Genomic DNA, 22,332 nt, shown 5'->3' with positions numbered 1-22,332 from the left:
TCCTTTCAATTAAGAGGCTTGCCTCTTGTGCAGGAGAGCCAAGCTTTCATGCTATAGCTTTAGCCATCTGAGTACTATGCTGACCACCGACATTATTTATTTATTTAAACACTTTTATATACCGAAGTTCGTATAGACATCACATCGGTTTACATAAAACAAAAGGGAAGAAGAGGAAGAGCAATCGGGAGAAAAAAGTTACATTATAACAAATAACTGATTAGATAAAAGAGGCTAAGAGAAAAGGATAGAGAAGAGCGGATAGGTAAACGGGGAGATGTTAGAGGAACAAGTGTCTGGTTTAAGAAAACATAGAATTAACACAAAAGGAGGAATACGTATAGTGGAGGGGGTAGGAGTGTGGAGTGTGATGAGAATGCCTGTTTAAAGAGCCAGGTTTTTAATTTCTTTTTGAAGGTCTTGGTGCAAGGCTCAAGTCGAATATAGGGGGGCATCAAGTTCCAATGATAAATGGATAAAGCACTGTCCCTCCTGTCTGCAGTACAAACTTGGGTTGTCTGGGATTGGAGTCTGAGTGATGGTGGCAGAGAGGCAGAAGCACAGGAGGGGATAGCATTCAGCAGTATGTTCTCTTTGGGACTAGGGGACAGGGACTGAAGGAAAATATTAGATATTGGTCCTTTGCCAAAAAAGGTTTAATTTTGCTGATGTGAAGACTATTCTACTATATTGATTTTACAGTTTTTATAACAGCAGACTTTGGAAGCAATTCAAGTCCATGGTTAAGAGCAGCATGAATGATAGAATGTTCTGAGCCTGTTCTTTAAAATGCTTGTTTTGTTCTATGGACTGTGGTTAAACTTTTACCTTAACCTGATTGTAGTATACATGTAGGAAACATGTAAACCAGGATAACTTAAATCCAAAACTAGTTTTAGGTAATAAGTCTTGATTATTTTGTTTATCTTCATAGAATATTAGAGGAATATGTACTAATCAGTAGGGATGTGAATCGTGTGATCGATCGTCTTAACGATCGATTTTGGCTGGGGGGGGGGGGGGGAAATCTGATCGTCATGGTTTTTTTTGTTAAATCGTCAAATCGTAAATCGGCGGGAAAACCGGCACACCAAAACAACCCTAAAACCCACCCCGACCCTTTAAAATAAATCCCCCACCCTCCCGACCTCCTGCACTCGGGCCGTATTGCCAATATTCAAAATGGCTCCTGCGCTACTTTTGCCCTCACTATGTCATACGGGTCGTATGACATAGTGAGGGCAAAGGTGGCGCCATTTTGAATATTGCAATACAGCCCGAGTGCAGGTGGTCGCTCCCGGACCCCCGCTGGACTTTTGGCAAGTCTTGTGGGGGTCAGGAGGCCCCCCCAAGCTGGCCAAAAGTCCCTGGGTGTCCAGCGGGGGTCCGATGTCCTGCACTCATAACGTCGGGTGACAGGAACCAAAATGGCGCCGGCGCTACCTTTGCTCTGTCATATGGTAAGGGCAAAGGGCCACCGACGCCATTTCTATTAACGCAGCCGTGGCCCGAGAGCGGGAGATCGTGCCGGGACCCCCCCACTGGACCCCAGGTAATTTAAAACATTTTGGGGGGGTTCGGGAGGGTGGGGGATTTGTTTTAAAGGGTCGGGGTGGGTTTTATGGTTGTTTTGGTGTGCCGGTTTCCCGCCCTCCCCCAATTTACGATTTTTTGACGATAAATCTGGGGAATTGCTATTGTATCGCGGCTCTAATGATTTTTGACTATTTTAAAATATATCTGACTATTTTTTTAAATTGTCAAAAAACGATTCACATCCCTACTAATCAGTAATATTTAATTACTGCAAATTTTAAAGCATACAAAGATTTAAAACCTTTTGTGAATGCAAATATGTTCCAAACAACATTGGGTATTGACTCTCTGAAAATTTCTACTTTTAGAAGTCTGGATAAAATAGTCCTGTTGATAGAATGCAAACATACAATGACTTGGTTCATATTTATTTATCTATATATTTGAGTATTGCAGCCAAACCCCCAAAATATTTGTGAGTTAACTTAACTGATTTTTATAAAATTATTTCTGTTGTACTATCAGCATTCATTTATAGATTATTTGGTAATAGTATAGCAGGAGTTATACATGTTTTTACTACATAGTAGTTAAAAAGTGAAACATTGGTATATAGAAAGTGTAACATGCGGCTTATCAGCTAATTATAAAGATCCTAATTTCCAGCATTGTACTACATGATATTTTGATGACTATTACATTTTAAGGTGGTAAAATGTATTGATAAATTTCTTTCATTTTAAGAACATTAGAACTAAACATGACAGTTTAAACATCTTTGCAGTTTCTAAAATCACACTGGCCAGCTTTTTTTTGCAAAATAAATTGTTGATCTGAGTATATTGTCTTAATCCTATGTTAAGTTCATGCCAAAAAATTCACTGCCTTAGCATGGATTATCTTGTTTAAGTGATTACCTCAATGTTTGTATTTATAGATAGCATAGAAGAATGTGTATCTTCTGTATATGCTCTTATGCCTCTGTTTTTATTTTCTTATGTAGGCGATGTACAGTTTATTGATTATGAATATTCAGGCTACAACTACCAGGCTTATGACATTGGAAACCATTTCAATGAATTTGCAGGTAAAATATAAACCGGCTCCTGTGCTCATCTTTAAAAGAAGTTGCTGATTAAGAAATTACCCTTATCCCTGTTTACCAAATGATCCCTCTTTATTAAATGTTTCTGAGATCTTAGAGACCTCATTAGAGAAGCAAGTTACTCCAGCAATCCTGGTGATATCTTTTCTTTTAGAGGAAGATAAACAGTGGATACTCAAAATGTATTTTAGAAATTCTTCTGTTACTTTTCTAAATCTAAAGATCAGTGTTTTTCCTGATTTATCTAGAGTAACTAAAAAGAAGACAATTTCTGATACTAAAACCTAGAGTGATTGAGCTGGGAGCTTCATATTTACTTAATTTCCCTTGTAAGTGTATAGTAAGACATCAAGGTCTTAAACATTTTTTCTTTACTCCCAACCAGCTCTCTGTTTCTGTCAAATAAGATTATTCCTGTAAAATGTTCTTCACCAATTATTACAGAATAGGCTCAATACTGGTACCAATCCCGTATGAATATTAAAGAGCTCCTCGTATTGTACTGTAGGTTTTCCTTTTGATTATGCTGTAAAGCTTTTCTTGCAGTTGGGTAGAGGTCCCAATTTTGAGGACTAATAAGAGAAGTTAATTTAATTATTTCATCTGTTTATTATTAATTTTGATTATTCTGATTAGAATATTTGAAATGTGCTAACTTTCTCTGTATTTCAAATCAAGATATTTTAATGCTTGTAATGGTTTATGTGATTAATAAAATATAAATTAAAAAAAAAAAAGAAATTGCCTTATGTGTTGTAAGGTATTTATTTTTTATTTGCAGTATTATTAAAGCTTATTGCCATAACATAAAATATAATAGTGCACAGTAAATGGGCAGGGAAATCCATTTTCAAAGTGATATATGCAAGTAAAAAACATTTTACTCGTGTTAATTGGCTTCCTAAAAATTGCCCTTCCTTCAATGTAGTTAAAGCTTGCAATTCATGTACTTTAGCTACATTGAGTGGAGGCGTTTTTAGGAGTGTTTGTCATGGGAGAAGTACATGCATAGAATAGTTTGAAATATTTATGCATACTTTTCCAGTTAAATTCTACCTGTAGAGGGGGCGCTAGAGAGCAGCTCAACAAGATGGTCGCCTGAATAGCTTGCTCCTCCTCACCCCTGATTAACAACGACTTTTTCAGCAGCAGTTGCGGTCCCTGAAGCGCTAAAATAACGGGCCGGGTTGCCGGTGCAGTGCGCGATGGCAGCACGAAAAAAAAACGGCGGATTTAAAACAGTTTGCGTTCAGCAAACTTGCGGAGGAACTTCTCCCGGAGAGTGAAGAACAGGCCGCGGCGGCCCCAGTCCACGAGGACCCTGTTGCTGGCCTCAGCGTTGCGGCACCTGGTGCAGCGGCAGTGCTAGCAATTTCAGAGCCGCCGTCTGAGTTCCCTACACGCACCGAAATGAGGACCTGGTTTATTGAGCTGAGAGCAGACCTCAAGGCCCACAAAGCGGATATTGTGGCCTCAATTGCAAATGTCCGGGAGGACTTGAATGCACTGGGACGCCGGGTAGATGACATAGATGGTCTTCTGGATGGCCAGGAGGTACTAACGGACTCTCTCTCCGCCCAAACTACCCGGGTGGCCTCAGATGTGGAAATGCTCTCCGAGAAGGTAGAGGATTTAGAAAATAGATCGAGGAGGGCGAACCTCCGCCTGAGAGGTGTCCCGGAGTCTGATTTATACACTGACTGTATGGCCACAGCTGTAGCCATCTGCCAGCACATTTTAACTACCCATAAGCCAACTTCAGAAGGGGATCAGGGCGCCCCCGAGGTGGACCTCGAACGAGCACATAGGGTGCTGGGTCCTAGAACAGATGGACGGCCTCGGGATATTATTTTAAAATTCCATCACTTTCGCGTTAAAGAGGAAGTACTGACGGCGGCTCGTGCGCAGAATGTGGTAAAATGGCAGAACTTGGAAATCTCTGTATTTAATGACCTCGCACCAATAACCCTGCAGAAGCGTTACCAGCTCCGGGAAGTAACTACGGCTCTTCAGAATGAAGAAATCAGGTATCGCTGGGCGTTTCCGTTCGCCCTCATATTCCAGCGCAAGGGTGTAACTTACCGGATTAAGAGTATCTCTGATGCCGTGGAGAGCTTCAAGCAGGCTGGATTGGATGCACCATTTTTGGCAGCGATACAGAGGCAACCAGGGCCTGGGCCCACCAGAGCTTCAAAATGGTGACGGCCGGCACCCGAACGGGGCAGACTACGCAGGCAACAATCGCAGGCCGAGGTTACGCCGAAGGGACTGGGTTGAGAATGGACTCAATGTGCTGTGAGGGATATTCCCTTCTTTCTTACCTTTAGTGCTGGCTGAGAGGATCGAGCTATATGGCCTAGCGACGACCAGGTTTATGGTCTTAAAGGGAGCGACAGCTCATTGCATGTTTATGGTTATATGTCGTTATAAGTTTCAGAGGTTAATGTTTGGGAATGTTTATATTGAACGGGGGGGGGGAGGGGTGGTCTCTGATGGGGGCTTGCATTGAGTGCACGGCATTCCCCTGTTTCTGGTTCGCTAGCATGCAGCGAACCTCCATAGTATGGGGGGGGGGGGGGGGGATTTATGGCAGGGGTTCTTTTCTTTGTTACTAGTCTACACACAAGGGTACCAATATTTTCACCTTACTTCAAGGCTCGTGGGGCAGGGGGTCTGGGTATCGAGGGGTCATGCTTCTTGCTCATATTGTCTGTTGTCCGTACTGTCCCCGTCTCTGAGGTACTGTTATTGATACATCTCATCACTAATTAATCTATGGTTAAAATAATATCTTTAAACGTAAAGGGCCTCAATACCTATAAAAAGCGCTTTCTTCTACGGAAAGAGCTTGTTTATCTTAAGGCGGACACCGCATTTATACAAGAGACCCACCTTAAACGTAGACATGCTCATTTGCTGGGCAACAGGGAGTTTCCACATGTGTACGCAGCTGCCAGCTGTGCCAAGCATAAATATACTGGAACGGGAATACTGCTCTCGTCCAAACTCATTTTTGACGTTTTGTCACATGTGGAGGATCCGGCTGGTAGATACCTATTACTCAAAATACGAGTGGGTTCTCAAACCTATACACTTGTCTCCCTCTATGCCCCAAATACGGAACATAGGGCCTTCTTTCAGACACTGCAGGACCTACTTTTGCAGCATGCTGAAGGATCCCTTGTTGGGGGGGGGGGGGATTTTAATTTGACTATAAATTGGGAGTTAGATAACTCGAAGTCCCAGGGGGCGACCCTTCAGGTCCCTCGGTCTCACTTACAGGATATTTTGCGTGATTGGCAGCTGGTAGATGTCTGGAGAAATAGATATCCACATTCCCGCTCCTACACTTTTTACTCCTCACCACATGATAGTTACTCGAGAATTGATTACTTTCTGGTAGACAAACGAGTGAGCAATCGTGTTACATATCCTGATATCGAACCAATCACCTGGTCCGATCACGCCCCAATTAGTTTAGATATTAATATGGGAGACTGCGATATGGGTTCCAGATTTTGGAAATTGAATGAGTCCTTACTTCATGGATTTCTCTAGAGTCCTGGAGTCCCAATTGCAGGAGTACTTTATCAACAATGACAGCCCTGATATCTCCCCGAGTATTCGCTGGGACTGCTCTAAAGCCGTAGTTAGAGGTCTTTTCATAGCGAGGGCCGCCGCATGTAAGCGGCAGAAAACCCAAGCCAGAACCGAGCTCCTGGCTCAACTTAGTCAGCTTACTAATGCGCACATGCAGCATCAATCCCAGAAGTGTTACCATAAGATTTTGGCCCTCAAAACACAATTACAACAACTTGACAACCAACAGCTTCTTTACGCCATGGATATGACTAAACAAATATACTATGAAGGGGGGGACAAGGCGGGAAAGCTTTTGGCACGTCAATTAAAAGCGAAAATATCCCAGACCACTATCACTAAGATCAAACATTCTATGGGTGCCCTTGTCACGGATTCCGGGGGGATTAGGGAAGCTTTTGCCAGCTTCTACGAACAGCTGTACTCGGCTGAGAGCTCTATTTCCCTCTCTGATATAGAGGACTATTTGGCCACAGTGTCCATGCCCTGTCTTACTGAGGATCAGAGACGTAGACTTGATGCTCCTATATCGATAGATGAAGTTGAGGCAGTAATTCGCTCTCTTAAACCAAATAAATCACCAGGGCTGGATGGTCTGTCGGGGGCATACTACAAAAAATGCATAGACACGGTCGCCGAGCCCTTGGCGGCCTATTTTAACAGCCTTCAGGCGGGGGGCTCTATACATCAACAGGCCAATGTAGCGGGAATTACAGTACTACCCAAACCGGGCAGGGATCCTATCCATTGTAGCTCATACCGACCTATATCTTTAATAAATGTCGACCTTAAGATATTGGCCCGAGTGCTGGCGCTGCGTCTAAACACCTGTCTCCCTGACTTAGTGCATACCGATCAGGTCGGCTTTGTTCCAAAGCGCATGGCTGCCGACAACATCAGGAAAGTAATTGACCTCATGTGGTGGGTGCAGGAGAAGAAGGAACCAGCGGTACTGTTATCCCTAGATGTGGAGAAGGCCTTCGACCTCGTGCACTGGCCTTTTCTGTTTCAAACCCTGCGGAAATTGGCTTTTGGGCCTACTTTTATTACCTGGATACAGCGGTTATATGAGCGTCCACAGGCTCGAGTCAAAGTTAACAATGGTTATGGCGAGGTGTTTCCCATAGGGTGCGGCACTCATCAAGGGTGCCCATTATCCCCATTACTATTTGCCCTATATCTTGAACCGCTCACTACCCGGGTGAGGGAGTCGAACGACATTCACGGGGTCACCATAGGGGATCAACATTATAAACTCTCGTTGTTTGCAGACGACATTCTTATGATTATTACCGATCCGATGCACTCCTTGCGGGGAGTAATGAGGGAACTTTTCCAGTTTTGGCCGGGTGGCGGGATTACGTGTCAACTTTGACAAATCGGAACTGCTTAATATCAATTTGCCCCCACACATGGTAAGCACCTTGGGCTCCACCTACCCCTTTCGCTGGGCCAAAAAGCACATTAAATATTTGGGTATTATGCTGGCTTCCAACCTGACTGCTTTGTTCGATATCAATTACACTCCACTGATACGTAAGGTGACTACTGACCTCAGCAGATGGAACAAATCTGCCTTTTCTTGGTTGGGCCGGATTGCCATCACTAAGATGACGGTATTGCCGAAATTTTTATATTTATTCTCGTCCCTGCCGGTGTTTGTCTCCTCACAGATGTTAAAGAATTGGCAAAAGAGAATATTTGACTTTATTTGGCGGCGTCGGCCTCCACGGATATCAAAATCCGTGCTCTACCTTCCCAAATTACAGGGGGGCATGGCAGTGCCGAATCTATCCTGGTATTACAATGCGGCACAACTACGGGCGGTCTTAGACCTGTCCCGATGTGTGGACCACAAGCAATGGGTTAATATCGAGCAGGCCATTTTGGGACCTATGGCCCTCACTGCTATTTTCTGGCAACCGCGCAGCACCTGGAGACCGATTGGACAGATACCTTGGTCTTTGGGGATTACTTTGAAGGTATGGGCACACTCCCGACAAACAATAGTGGGTGTTCATAAATACTATTATCAATCTTCCTTAGTGTACAATGCCAGCTTTTCCCCGGGTTATCAAACTTCCCGTATGAGGCATTGGACAGCGCAAGGAATCACTACGATGGGTCACCTTTTGCAGTTGGGCACTCTGCTTTCTAGGGATCACTTATTCACCTTGTATGATTTGGACCATAGAGATTGTTTGCTATATGAACAAATTGCACACTTCATACGCAACGCACTCCACACTCAGTCCATTCGTACGGGGAGATCTTTATTCGAAATTTATTTTACTCAAGGGGATGTTCTTAGTGGGTCTATCTCCAAAATCTATAAATTATTTCAACCCCCTGATGCATTAATCGGCGCACACATTGTTCAATGGGAACAGGATCTTGGTAGCAACATTAGCCTTGAATTATGGAGACTTATCGCGCAACAAGCCCGCTATTGCTCTATTTCGGCTAATCTACAAGAGAATTGCTATAAAATGATGTACCGCTGGTATCTCACTCCTGTTAGGCTCCATAAAATGTACAGGACTGTATCTGACTTATGCTGGCGAGCTTGCGGGGAATTGGGCTCATACCAACATGTTTGGTGGCTATGCTCATGTATTAAGCCGTTATGGGAGGGGATTTTTCAAATGCTTAGCGATATGCTCGGGATTACTATTTCTCCCAAGATGGAGATGGCCTTATTGCACGTGTTTCCCGATACCTTAGATAAAATGCAACAGAAACTATGCGTCCAAGTGTTCATAGCTGCTCGCAGTCTTATTGCCCGCCATTGGCGGTCCCCTCAAATGCCTGCCCTTTCAGATGTTTTAGTAAAGTTACACTCCTACAAACACTTGGCCTCACTCACAGCTGATAGGCACCATCGTCATGCCTCTTTCCACAAACTTTGGAAGCCCTTTACAGATTATATCTCTATGTTGTAAGCTTTGTTTGTTATTTTTACTTGGTTATGTTCTTTATTCTGCATTTTGTGTACATCATATGGAGTCTTGATAGATACGTTTATTGCTCTTGGATGTTGCTGGTTGACATGTACTCGGGACGTCTGGCTACTGATCGCCTGGATCACTTTCTGTTAGAGCGTGACTTTCAACCTGTGTATATCCACACTGTTGGAGTTTTCAATGTCGTGTTACTCTGCTTTGTGTACCTTGTGAGATTCTGCCATGCGGTGGGAGGGAGGGGGGGGGAGGGGGGTTAGAGAATACTTTTTGAAAAAAATTTATTGAACTATGAAGCCGAAAGAGTTTTCTATGCTTGAGTATTTTGTATGGTTCTATGTACTGCCTGTTACTCATGTGTTGAATGGTTTAATAAACGAAAAAGTTAAATTGAAAAAAAAAATATATAGTATTAAAGCAACAGCACTGCTGGGCTTACAAGATAAGGAGGAGGCACTGTGGATTCATCTGGAAAGAGGGAATGGAACATCTATTTGTATTGGTGTAATATACAGACCTCCATCACAGACAGAAGAGATGGATAGAGATTTAATGGAGGATATCCACAGGATTGCTGTGAAAGGGGAGGTGCTGCTGCTGGGAAATTTTAATCTTCCAGATGTTGATTGGGACATCCCAACTGTAGTATCTTCTAGAAGCAGGGAGCTCCTGGATTCTCTGCAAGGAGAACTGTTCTGTCAACCGGTAACAGAACCCACACAGGACTGGGCGATACTGGACCTTGTGCTTACCAACAGGGACAGTATCTCTGGTGGTGTAGTGAATGATCATCAACAAATCAATAAACATAGACAGCATAACCAAAAAAAAAAAAAAATTCTACCTGTAGAAAAATCACGTGCAGGTGACTGTATGTACTTTGTACCAGTAGAAAGTTTCAAAGTATGATTGTACTTTCACTTTGAGAATTGATGCAAAACCCTAGGGTAAAAAGTATGTGTGGTCTTTGTTACAATGCAGTTGAATTGCCCCTTAATGACTAAGATAAGCACATGAAAACTGGGGTGGGGAGATTAGACACTTGGATAGGCCAACATAAATGTGTGTTTTTGGCCTCTCAATGAGAGGTTTTACCTTTCAAACAGGCAGATTTACAGTAAGGTGCATTCAGCTGAGCACACCGTTTACCCTGCAATTGGCTGCGCATTTTCAACGCATATCTATTACCCCTTATACACTAAGGGTTTAGCGTGTCAAACACGCAGCCAAACACCCCCCCCCCCCCCCCCCCGAAAACTAATAGCGCTCATCACATGCAAATGCATGTTGATGAGGCTATTAGTTTAATCCCTGGGATACTGAAAGTAAAATGTGCGTTCATTTCTGAGCAATCCAGTAAACTGTACAGAAAAGCCCAGCATGCCCCTAACCCTGTGGCCACACGGGGTCCCCCTTCACTCACTTTCTGTGCAGCAGTTGCCTTGCGGTTTTTAGGAGCTCTGACAGAATTCTCTAATATTTTCCTTATGAAATTTTTTCGAAGTTTTCTTCGACTTTTCCCCGTCACTAGGGTCTCCCATCGCGCGCATACTTCCTTCGACGCTTAGGTAAGTCAGTATCATGTTTCTTGCAGACTGTTCCTGGTGGTGTACTTTTCGGTGCCGGACGGCAAACGACCAACGCCCTATTTTCTAACATGGCCGGTTTTTGGAAGTGCCCCGAGTGTCCGCGGACCCCCATGATGTCCATCGGTGCCCAACTTGTGCACAGATGACCCCCAAATGTCACCGAGCCCATCTGGAGAAGATGGAGCACTTGTTTGTTTCCTTGAGCATGTCTCCTTTGACTCCAAGTAAAAGAGCTGAAAGATTCCATCGTCTTCGGACCCTTCTCCGTTGACATCTCAGAAGATCAGAGGAGTGGGTGACCATCCGTCACAGATGTCTTCCCATTCCAGAAATTCTGTATAGTCCTCGACGCTGGAGAAGAACCTGACCGAGCACTGAGAAAAACATAGTCACCGACATGGCAGCGGCATCGACCTCGGCCGAGCTGCCTTCAAAAAGGGCCCGGGGAGAGGAGCCCCATACTCCTCTGGACCCGGGACCCTGAGGCGTTCCCCACTGATATCTGTGCTGGGCATAGAGCCTCCACCGATTCCGGTGGAGGTTCCGGTAATGCCTAGCCTGCCTCCTTACCCCAGGTGCCACGCTGGCCATGCCGGCCTTTCAGGAGAAATTGGACCGCTGGCGCTGGCTCTCATACAGACACCGGAACCGGCGCCCTCAATGTTGGCTCCACTCTTGGAGCGTTTGTACACACTCATCAGTGCCCTGCCATTGGGTGCCCATTCCATCAGGTCCGTCGGCACCCAGCCAACCACCGATCCCTCTCCCGGTATCTATACCGATTCCAGTTTCTTCAGAGGAAGAAGATGCAGCCCATGGCTCATCCCCTGTCCGGGAACCACTGATGCTGGAACCAGTTCCAGGACCTTCAGGTCTATCGGTGCCTCGACGTCCATCAATGGCCCGGATGCTCTCTGTGCCGGCGCTGCCTATCTCGGTCCTCCTCACCGTCCACCGGTGCTGCCCTCCTGCCCATCTGGATTAGGGTTCCTCCCTCCATGTGAAGGCCTGGTTGGTGAAGGAGAGTCCCCATATAACCCATGGGATGATGCTTCCTATGAACATTCCTCACAAGCTTCTGAGGAAATTCTTTGAGCCTTCACCCCCGGAGGAAAGGCGCTGCTCCCCTCCAGAGGACCTCTCCTTTGCCAGCTTTGTCAAGAAGATGTCTGAAACTATTCTGTTTAAATTGGGATCTGAGGAGGATGCCAGAAACAAAATGCTCGAGGTACTGAAATTTGTGGATGCTCCAAAAGAGATAATGGCTGTTCCTGTCCAAGAGGTTTTTCTTGACCTCTTGCATCGCTTCTGGGAACACCCAGGAACTGTGCCTCTGTCTCTCACCACCGACAAGATTGGTACTGTCTATAGTGACCCAAGGCTACCACCTAAATTTCCTTGCTGTACCCCCAGACTTTCCACCAGTCCAGGAGCACAGCCTAAACCATCACACAGTGCTCCTCGAGGCAGAACTCTTTCTTCTACTGTAGTCCAGAGCTGTAGAACTGGTTCCCTGAACACAGCAAGGAAGGGGGTTCTACTCTTGATACTTTCTAATCCCAAAAAAAACCGGCGGCATATGTCCTATCTTGGACCTCCGTGCCCTAAACAAATACCTTCAAGAGCGGTTCAGGATGGTTTCCTTGGGGACCATGTTTCCACTTCTGCAGCAAGGAGATTGGCTCTGCTCTCCAGCTCTTCAGGATGCATACGCCCGTCGAGCCGGGTCTTGTTACCCCAGGTCTCCGGGCAGAACTGGACCGGCTGGTCCAGGAGGCCATCGACAAGGCGATACTACGGTTCCAGACTCCTCCGGCACCGAGAGTGGAACCAGTCAACCAATCCGATTCCAGCAGCACTGGCACCGCTGCTTGCCCGGATGGAAGCGCTCATGAATGCCCTTCCACCGGCAATACCCGGATCACCGACAGCATTCTCATCAGGTGGAGAAACACCGTATCGAATTCCCCCTTCGGGGATAGTTCCATCGGTGCCTTGTCGTCCCTCGCCACCGATACATTCCTCGGGGGCGATACGCACATCAGCTCCACCAAGGATTCCGATGCCGACACCGGTTCCTTCGATACCGGCATCGATACCGATACCGGCATCGATTCCACAGAGGGCATTCTCGATGCCCCCGGTGATTCCTTCGAGTTTCTCGGAGCCTCAACCGGGGCCTTCAGGTATTCAGCCCGCTCATGGTCCTAAGGGTCAGCAACCTGATCCTTATGACACTTGGGGTGATGATACCTCGACTGACACCGATGATTTGCCTTCACCACCCTCTCCTCCGGAGAGTAGAAAGCGTTCTCCCCCTGAGGACCTCTCTTTCATAAACTTTGTGAAGGACATGTCGGAGTTAGTCCCTTTCCAGCTTCAATCTGAACAAGATGACAGGCACCAGATGATGGAATTGCTCCAATTCCTGGATGCCCCTAAGGTCATCACCTCTATTCCAATTCATCAGGTTTTTCTAGACCTTCTCAAAAAGAATTGGGAATCTCCTGGATCTGTTGCTCCGGTAAATAAAAAAGCTGACTCTACCTATCTGGTGCAGTCAGCACCTGGCTTTCAGAAACCACAATTGGACCATCATTCTGTTGTGGTAGAATCAGCTCAAAAGAAAGCTAAACGAGTAAAGCCACATTCTTCCATACCTCCTACTAAGGAAAACAAATTCCTAGATAGTATAGGTAGGAAGGTATACCAGGGAGCCATGCTGATTTCTAGAATAGCTTCTTATCAGCTGTATATGACTCAATATAATAGTCATCCTTAAACAAATGCAGGAGTTCTCAGATGCCTTACCAGAACAGTTCCAACCACAGCTTCAATCCCTACTAAATAAAGGATTTGAAGCTGGGAAGCATGAAATAAGAACAGCTTATGACATATTTGATGCTTCCACCAGACTTTCTGCTACGGCTATCTCTGCTAGACGCTGGGCTTGGCTCAAGTCATCTGACCTTCGTCCGGAGGTTCAGGACAGGCTCTCTGACTTGCCTTGTCTAGGGGATAACTTGTTTGGTGAGCAAATTCAACAAATTGTTGCTGAACTAAAGGATCATCATGAGACACTTAAACAGCTCTCATCCATTCCTCCTGACTTGCCTTCTAAGCAGCCGTTTAGAAAAGACTCCAAAAAGTCTTTCTTCCGGCCACGGAAGTATTATCCCCCACTAACCAAGGCTAGGCCTGCGAGGTCTTACCATAAAACTCAACCTCGCCAGTCTCGTAAACAAAAGCCCACACCAGCTCCACAACCTGGCCCTGCGGTGGGTTTTTGACTCTCATTTAGAGAGCACTTGCCAAACGCCTCTTCCAGCCATACCAGTAGGAGGTCAGCTGTGCCACTTTCTAGAAAAGTGGCATCATATCACCACAGATCAGTGGGTAATAGCGATAATTGCACAGGGTTACCATCTCAACTTCATGACTCTACCTCCCGACTCCCCACTCCTGCAGGCGTGGAGACTCACCGATCACTCTGTTCTTTTAGAGCAGGAAGTTTCTCTTCTCCTACATATAGCACCCGTTCCTCCCTCACAAAAAGGACTAGGGTTCTACTCCAGGTACTTCCTGATCCTAAAAAAGTCAGGGGGACTTCGTCCCATCTTGGACCTACGGGCCCCTCAACAAGTACCTTTACAAGGAGAAGTTCAAGATGGTAACCCTGGGCTCGCTTCTCCCTCTGCTGCAAATAGGGCATTGGCTCTGCTCTCTAGACCTCAAAGACGCATATACCCACATTGCGATCACGCAATCTCATCGCAAATATCTGCGTTTCCTAGTAGGCCGCAATCACTACCCATATCGAGTGCTACCTTTCGGCCTGGCATCCGCACCACGAGTTTTTACCAAATGTCTCGTGGTAGTGGCAGCCTTTCTGAGGAAGGCAGGTGTCCACGTCTACCCCTACCTGGACGATTGGTTAATCAGGGCCCCAACCCAGCAGATAGCTCGGTCCTCCCTGACCCTAACAATTCAAACTCTGCTTTCTCTAGGATTTCTTGTCAATTACGACAACTCCTACTTAGTCCCATCACAGACCTTATCCTTCATTGGGGTGGACTTGGACACCTTACAAGTAAAAGCCTTCCTTCCTCATCCACGGGTTCAAACCCTTGTGTCCCTAGCTCGCCAGCTGCAGTCTCAACCCACAGCTACAGCTCGCCAATTTCTCATTCTACTGGGACACATGGCCTCCTCAGTTTATGTGACTCCCATGGCCCGTCTGGCCATGAGAATCACGCAGTGGGCTCTGACACTGCAATGGACACAAGCTGTTCAGCCTCTGTCCTCCATTGTTCGCATCACCGATGCACTCCGTCTGTCTCTTGCCTGGTGGACAAATCAATCCAACCTCCTACAGGGCTTGCCTTTTCTTCCACCAGATCCCCAAGTAATCCTCACCACCGACGCTTCCATCATCGGTTGGGGAGCCCATGTAAACAATTTACAAACTCAAGGGTTCTGGTCACCAGAGGAAGCCAAACACCAGATAAATTTCCTGGAACTGAGAGCAATCCGATATGCTCTCAGGACCTTTCAAGATTGCCTATCAAACCACACAATCTTAATTCAGACGGACAACCAGGTGGCCATGTGGTACATAAACAAGCAGGGAGGCACAGGCTCCTTCCTTCTGTGTCAGGAAGCTGTGCAGATTTGGGCAGAAGCCCTCTCCCACTCTATGTACCTCAGGGCCACCTACCTGCCGGGAGTAGACAATGTATTGGCAGACCAGCTGAGCCGTGTCTTCCAACCACACGAGTGGTCACTCGACCCCCTGGTAGCGACCTCTCTGTTTCACAAATGGGGTTATCCCCACATAGACCTCTTTGCGTCCCCTCAGAACCACAAAGTAGACAATTACTGCTCTCTCATTCGGAGCCAGCACTCTCGGCCGAGGGATGCATTCTCCCTCACGTGGACAACCGGTCTGCTCTATGCATTCCCTCCACTTCCTCTTCTGTCGAAGACTCTCGTGAAGCTGCGTCAGGACAGGGGAACTATGATCCTGATAGCACCGCACTGGCCACGTCAAGTGTGGTTTCCCATACTCCAGGATCTCTCCATCCGCAGGCACATTCCTCTGGGAAAGGACCCGCATCTGATCACTCAAAACGACGGATGCCTCCTCCATCCCAACCTCCAAGCCTTGTCCCTGACGGCATGGATGTTGAAAGGTTAGTCCTTCAACCATTTAACCTTTCGGATTCAGTTTCTCGTGTCCTGATCGCTTCACGAAAGCCTTCCACAAGGAAATCTTATTCCTACAAATGGAAAAGGTATACATCATGGTGCACTTCTCAGTCCCTTGATCCCCTTTCCTGTCCAATTTCTAAATTCTTGGACTATCTCTGGCATCTATCAGAATCAAGTCTAAAGACCTCTTCCATTAGAATGTATGTCAGTGCGGTAGCCGCCTTCCATAAAGGTATCGGGGGGTGTCCCTGTTTCAGTACAACCCCTTGTTACACGTTTTCTTAAAGGATTGCTCCATTTGAAGCCACCTTTACGTCCTCCGGCCTCATCTTGGGACCTTAACCTGGTTCTTGGTCGCCTTATGAAACCACCTTTCGAACCTCTTTACTCCTGTGACTTAAAATATCTCACATGGAAAGTGTTATTCCTTTTGGCTATCACTTCAGCTCGCAGGGTTAGTGAATTACAGGCCCTAGTTACCTATCCGCCTTACACTAAACTCCTGCAGGACCGGGCGGTACTCCGCACTCACCCTAAATTTTTTTTTTTTAATTTTATTTTTATTGCATTATTCATATTTTAAATACACAACACATGGAGAGCTACAATGTCACATATTACAGAACTTTTCAACAACAGTAAATTCAATTACGAATATTAAACAGTGTCATCATAGCCTCCATCTTTCCAAGTAATCTTAAGGAAATTTAGAACCCCATGCTAATTTAAATATTGGAGCTTCACATAAGAAATAAAATTTACCTCTACTTATCTATTTCCCTCTTCCATTTGAATACTTTCATCCCCCTTTAATACATCTTTAGGGGGTGCAATATCTAGATGGTTCTTAAGCTGATCAGGATTAGTAAAGCTATACCTTTTATCTTTATACCTTACAATACATCTACATGGATACTTAAGAGTAAATTGTGCTCCTCTATCAATCACTTCTTTTCTTAATAATAGAAAGCTTTTCCGTTTATTTTGAGTCATTCGAGCAACGTCTGGGTAAATCCTTATAGGGAATCCATAAAATTCTTGCTTCTGATGTTTAAAATGCAACTTTAGTACGGTATCTCTCTCATTTAGAGAGGTAAACTGGACTAATAACGTTGCTCTACTTTCTATTCGAGCCTCATATGATTTTTCTAAGAAATCAGTCAAGTTTAAATCAGGATCTTTTTGATTTTGTATATCTTTCTCTTTATCAGTTTGTGTTTGATAAAGGTAATAGATTTTTGATAACACAGGAATATTACTAATATTATACTTCAAAATATTCTTTAAGTAACTATTGAATAAGTCCACTGGGAGTGCTAAGGGTGTTTTAGGGAAATTCAACAATCTCAAGTTGAACTTCCTATTTTGATTGTCTAGGAACTCAATCCTTGCTTCAGTCTCTCCCAGTGATCTTATTAAGTTCGTTTGTACTCTTTGAACTTCTCCCATCTGTGTTTCTGAAGATTTTACCTGTTTTTCCAAATTAACTACTTTTTCTTCTAAAGAAGAATTGTTTTTTAAAGCTTCTCACCCTAAATTTTTACCTAAGGTAGTTTCGGAGTTTCATATTAATCAATCCATCATACTACCTATCTTCTTTCCCAGGCCCCACTCCAACTCCGGGGAACAGACTCTGCATACCCTAGACTGTAAACGGGCTCTAGCTTTCTATCTAGACCGTACAGTTGCCCACAGGAAGAGCACTCAATTATTCGTCTCTTTCCATCCTAACAAGTTAGGGCAACCTGTGGGTAAGCAGGCTCTTTCCTCCTGGTTGGCGGATTGCATCTCCTTCTGCTATCAGCAAGCTGGCATTCCTTTTCAAGACCGTGTTAAAGCACACTCTGTGAGGGCCATGGCGACTTCAGTAGCACACCTTCGATCGGTGCCGCTTCCTGACATCTGCAAGGCTGCAACCTGGAGTTCCCTCCATACATTTGCAGCCCACTATTGTTTGGACAAAGCTGGAAGATAGGATTCCATCTTCGGCCAATCTGTCTTGCGTAACCTTTTTCCAACATGAGGTACCAACACCCTTCCACCTTCCCGGTAGGGTGCGGATACCCTCTCCCAAATTCCACCCCAGTTGTTGTGCCTGTTGCACGCCGTTGGGTACATTTGGTGCATGTTAGGACATCCTCAGCTCGGTACTTAGCCATTTGTGAGGACAACCATCCTGCTTGTCCTGTGAGAAAGCAAATGTTGCTTACCTGATGTAACAGGTGTTCTCACAGGACAGCAGGATGTTAGTCCTCACGAAACCCGCCCGCCACCCCGCGGTGTTGGGTTCGTTTTTATTTTATTTTTCGGCACTGCCTGTAGCTTTGAAACAAGACTGAAGGGAGACCCCTGCTGGCTGCAGGGTTAGTGCCGTGCTGGGCATGCCCAGTAGGGGCCAGTCAAAGTTCCTGAAACTTTGACAGAAGTTTTCCGTGGTTGGGCTCCATCCTCAATGTCACCCATTCGTGAGGACTAACATCCTGCTGTCCTGTGAGAACACCTGTTACATCAGGTAAGCAACATTTGCTCTCTCTCTCTATGGTGCCCATCATTCTTCTGATTTTGGCCACTGCCTTGTCACACTGCTTTGCATTCAGATCAGATACTTGTCATCTCAAGGTCTCTTTATCAGTCCATGCACATCAGTCTCAATTCCCCCTTCCCCCATCACAGAGTGCCTTTGGAATTCTGCACCCAAATGCATGAGTCTGCACTTCTTGGCAGTGAATCCTAGCTACTAAACCTTCAACTACTCAAGTTTCATTGGGTCACTTTTCATTCTCTAATCTTTCAGCTGTCCCCACTTGGTAGCAGATCTCAATATTGTCGGCACGAGACAAACTTTTCCTTCTAACTCTTCTACTATATCGCTCACAAAGATATTAGACAGAATAGCTCCAGAATCAATCCTTGAGGTGCCATTTATCACTGTTTTCTCTTCAGAAAAAGTTCCATGTACCACTACTCGCTCTCATCTGTCAGTTAATTTATTTATTTAATTCTTTTCTATGCCGACGTTCATGACGAAAGCCATATCACATCGGTTTACATCGAACATGGGTGAGTTACATCGAACAGGGGTAATAAAGTTAACTTAATCATTAAGCAGGGAGGAGATTAACAAGGGAAAAGGGTTACTAGAGCTTGGAAGATATGGGAGGTAGGGGAGTGGAAGGAACAACTAAATGACAATGGTTACAAAAATGATATACTTATGCGATAATTACTGTAAAGGAGGGTGACTAGAGCTAGGGAGATAGAAGGGAGGAACACAAGAATGATAATAATTACAGCAATATACTTAAACAATAACTACATTGTGATTCAATGAATGTACCGCAACATTTTAAGGAAAGGCTTGTTTGAATAGCCAGGTCTTAAGTTTTTTCTTAAGTCAGAGGACAGTGTTCCTGGTGTAGATCTGGAGGTAAGGCGTTCCACTGAGATGGTCCAGCTGTGGAGAAGGTACGTTTCCTTGTGGAGGAGTGAAGAGTGGATTTGGTGGGGGGAGCATGGAGGGTATCTTTATAGGTAGCTCTAACCGGTCTATTAGAGGTGTGGAGACGAAGCGGGATTTATAGCTCGAGCTAGTGCTGATTATGGATGGTCTTTTGGATAATAGTGAGGGACATATGAAGGATTCTGAAGCTTATGGGAAGCAAATGGAGATTCCCGAGGATGGGCATGATGTGGTCTCCTCGGCTAGAATTGGTTAGGATCCTGGCGGCGGCATTCTGGAGCATCTGCAGAGGTTTAGTGGTAGTTGCGGGGAGGCCGAGGAGGAGGGAGTTGCAGTAGTACATTTTTGAGAGTAGGGTAGCTTGGAGGACTGTCCGGAAATCGTATAAGTGGAGGGAGGGGTCTGAGCTTTTTCAGAATTTGTAATTTATGGAAGCATTTTTTTGTTGTGATTTTGACAATTTTTTTTTAAGTTTAGTCGGTTGTCCAGTATAACACCAAGATCTCTCACTTGGGCTGTTGTGGCAGTTGAGGGGTTGTGGAGAGAAAGCTTATTGTCATCCGGAGAGATAAGGAGGAGTTCAGTTTTGGCTGTGTTGAGGACTAGGTTGAGACTGGAGAGGAGGAGGTTAATGGAGTGCAAGCAGCTGTGCCAGAAGTTGAGGGTTTTGGAGATGGATTCTGTTATGGGAATCAGTATCTGCACGTCATCGGCGTATATGAAATGTGTTAATTTTAGATTTGCGAAGAACTGGCAGAGGGGTAGGAGATGTATGTTAAAGAGAGTAGGAGAGAGGGATGATCCTTGGGGTACTCCAAGTGTTGAGCTGATGGGAAGGAATTCTTTGTTGCTTATTCTGACCTTGTAGTTTCTATTGCTGAGGAACGACTTAAACCATCTGGGGACTGTTCCTAAGATACCAATGTCTGAAAGGTGGTTATGAGGATGAATTTGTAATCCAATCGATCACATTGAGACCCAGGCTTTTCATTTTGTTTATGAGCCGCCTCTGCAGGACAGTATCAATGCTTTGCTGAAATCCAGATAAATTATATTTATTGCTCTTCCTAGATCAGTAGAAGTAGTAATAATAAGTCTCTATTCGCCCAATCAAAAATAAAATCTGATTCATTTGCCACGACCGTCCTCTGGTAAAAACCATGTTGCCTTGGATTTAGCAACCCAGTGGATTGTAGTTTAGTTGACTTTCCTTCAGCAGCATTTTCATTAATTTTCCAGCCTAGGTAAGGCTTAACTGCCTATGGTTTCCAGCCTCCTCTCTGCTCCCACTTTTGTGAATCAGGACTATCACCTCTCTTCTCCACTGGAGGTCATTTACATCAGATGCTATTTTTATTCCATACAGTACTAAATTGGAGTAATTATTTTCCATTCAAATGTAGCTTGAAATTAACACTCAGTTTAGTTGCTTCAGCAACTAAACTGAGAAATGTTAAGAACCTAGAATTCTAGACTCCTGTTCACCCCAATAAATATCTTGCCTTTTTATGTGTTTCTGCAGAAATAGTTCCTTTCAATGCTAGACCCTCTTATACTTTGAAACGGTAGTAGCATGGGGAAAAAAAAAGGCCCTGCAGAACTCGACCCCACATTAGCAAACAAATTTGATTAAGAACTTCAGCTTCAATTAACACATAAGCAGATCAGTGCAATTTTGAACTTTTTTCTTACAGATACATTGTAGATGGGAACCTGAACAATTATTTAAAATTAGTCAATGGAATGAATTCAATCAACAGCTGCTGAGTTAAAAAGTATCTTTGCAGCCCATTAGCCATCTGTAAACTGCTGGTAATGGGTGAAAGCCTTAAACTTGTTATCAAGATTGCACCTCCAATTGCTGTTCGATTACATTTTAAATGCACAGGTGGCTCTACAGAGACACACACACACACACCCCTTTGAACTTGTGGCCAGATATGTTGAATTTTATTTTTAGTTAGCCATAATTTATAGACTGCTTTCTTGCTGACACTTATTCTTCTGCATTATCTGTGTTTTGCATGGTTTGAAATCTATATATTTTTCCAAGCTATACAGAAATTTTAGAATCCCTGCTAATATGTATTTAACTGTCTTAATTAAAAAAAAAAAAAAAAGACTGGTATCTGTGTTTTTCCCTCCTACCCTGCCCACACCTACCCACCCATAGGGTGTTTTCTTCTTAAACAGTTCTTCCAAGGACTTAAGTTAAGTGAATAAGATGAAAATACCAATCTAACAACTTCTATAATTAGTCACTATTAGCAGAATTTCTGATTCAGTGTAACAATTTGTAGTGCTTATGTCCCAAGGCCTGCCATTTGGAGACTTAAAGGTTGTTCAATTTGCTTTCAGCTGTCTGCAATGAAAAAGCAACCGCCTTATCTGAAAGTGGAACTGCTCAGGTTTCAAAAAACTTCCCCTTTCTAGCAGCATCCAGAATATCTCCCCACAGAGGATTCAGAAACCCAAGAAAGCAGAGTTGCTTACATGTAACATGTGTTCTCCCAGGACAGCAGGATGTTACTCTTCACAGATAGGTGACATCAGATGGAGCCCTGTCACGGAACACTTTTGTCAAAGTTTCTAGAACTGACTGGCACCCTGAGCATACCCAGCATGCCATTAACCCTGTGGCCACATTGGGTCCCCCTTCAGTCTTGTTTTAAAGCAAAGTACAAGCGAAATATAAAATAAGAAAACAGAAGTGAACCCAACTCTGCGGGGTGGTGGGTGAGTTTTCTGAGGACTAACATCCTGCTGTCCCTTGAAAACACCTGTTACAGGTAAGAAACTCTGCTTTCTCCCAGGACAAGCAGGATGGTAGTCCTCACAGATGGGTGAATAGCAAGCTACAGGCTGCTCCTG

The 22,332-nt window shown here is 44.7% G+C and overlaps 1 protein-coding gene across 1 annotated transcript in view; it reads left to right on the top strand.

Moving 5' to 3' along the window:
- Positions 1-22,332, top strand: part of ETNK1 (ethanolamine kinase 1) — a 409,480-nt gene that overhangs the window by 275,745 nt on the left and 111,403 nt on the right. The window contains 1 exon segment of the mRNA XM_029600112.1: positions 2,540-2,623. Coding sequence (XP_029455972.1) covers positions 2,540-2,623 — 84 coding nt within the window.

Source organism: Rhinatrema bivittatum, chromosome 4 (genome assembly GCF_901001135.1).
Source record: "Rhinatrema bivittatum chromosome 4, aRhiBiv1.1, whole genome shotgun sequence".
Classification (NCBI taxonomy): domain Eukaryota; kingdom Metazoa; phylum Chordata; class Amphibia; order Gymnophiona; family Rhinatrematidae; genus Rhinatrema; species Rhinatrema bivittatum.
Note: the sequence above shows the minus strand (reverse complement) of the source record. Positions and strands in the feature narration are given on the sequence as shown.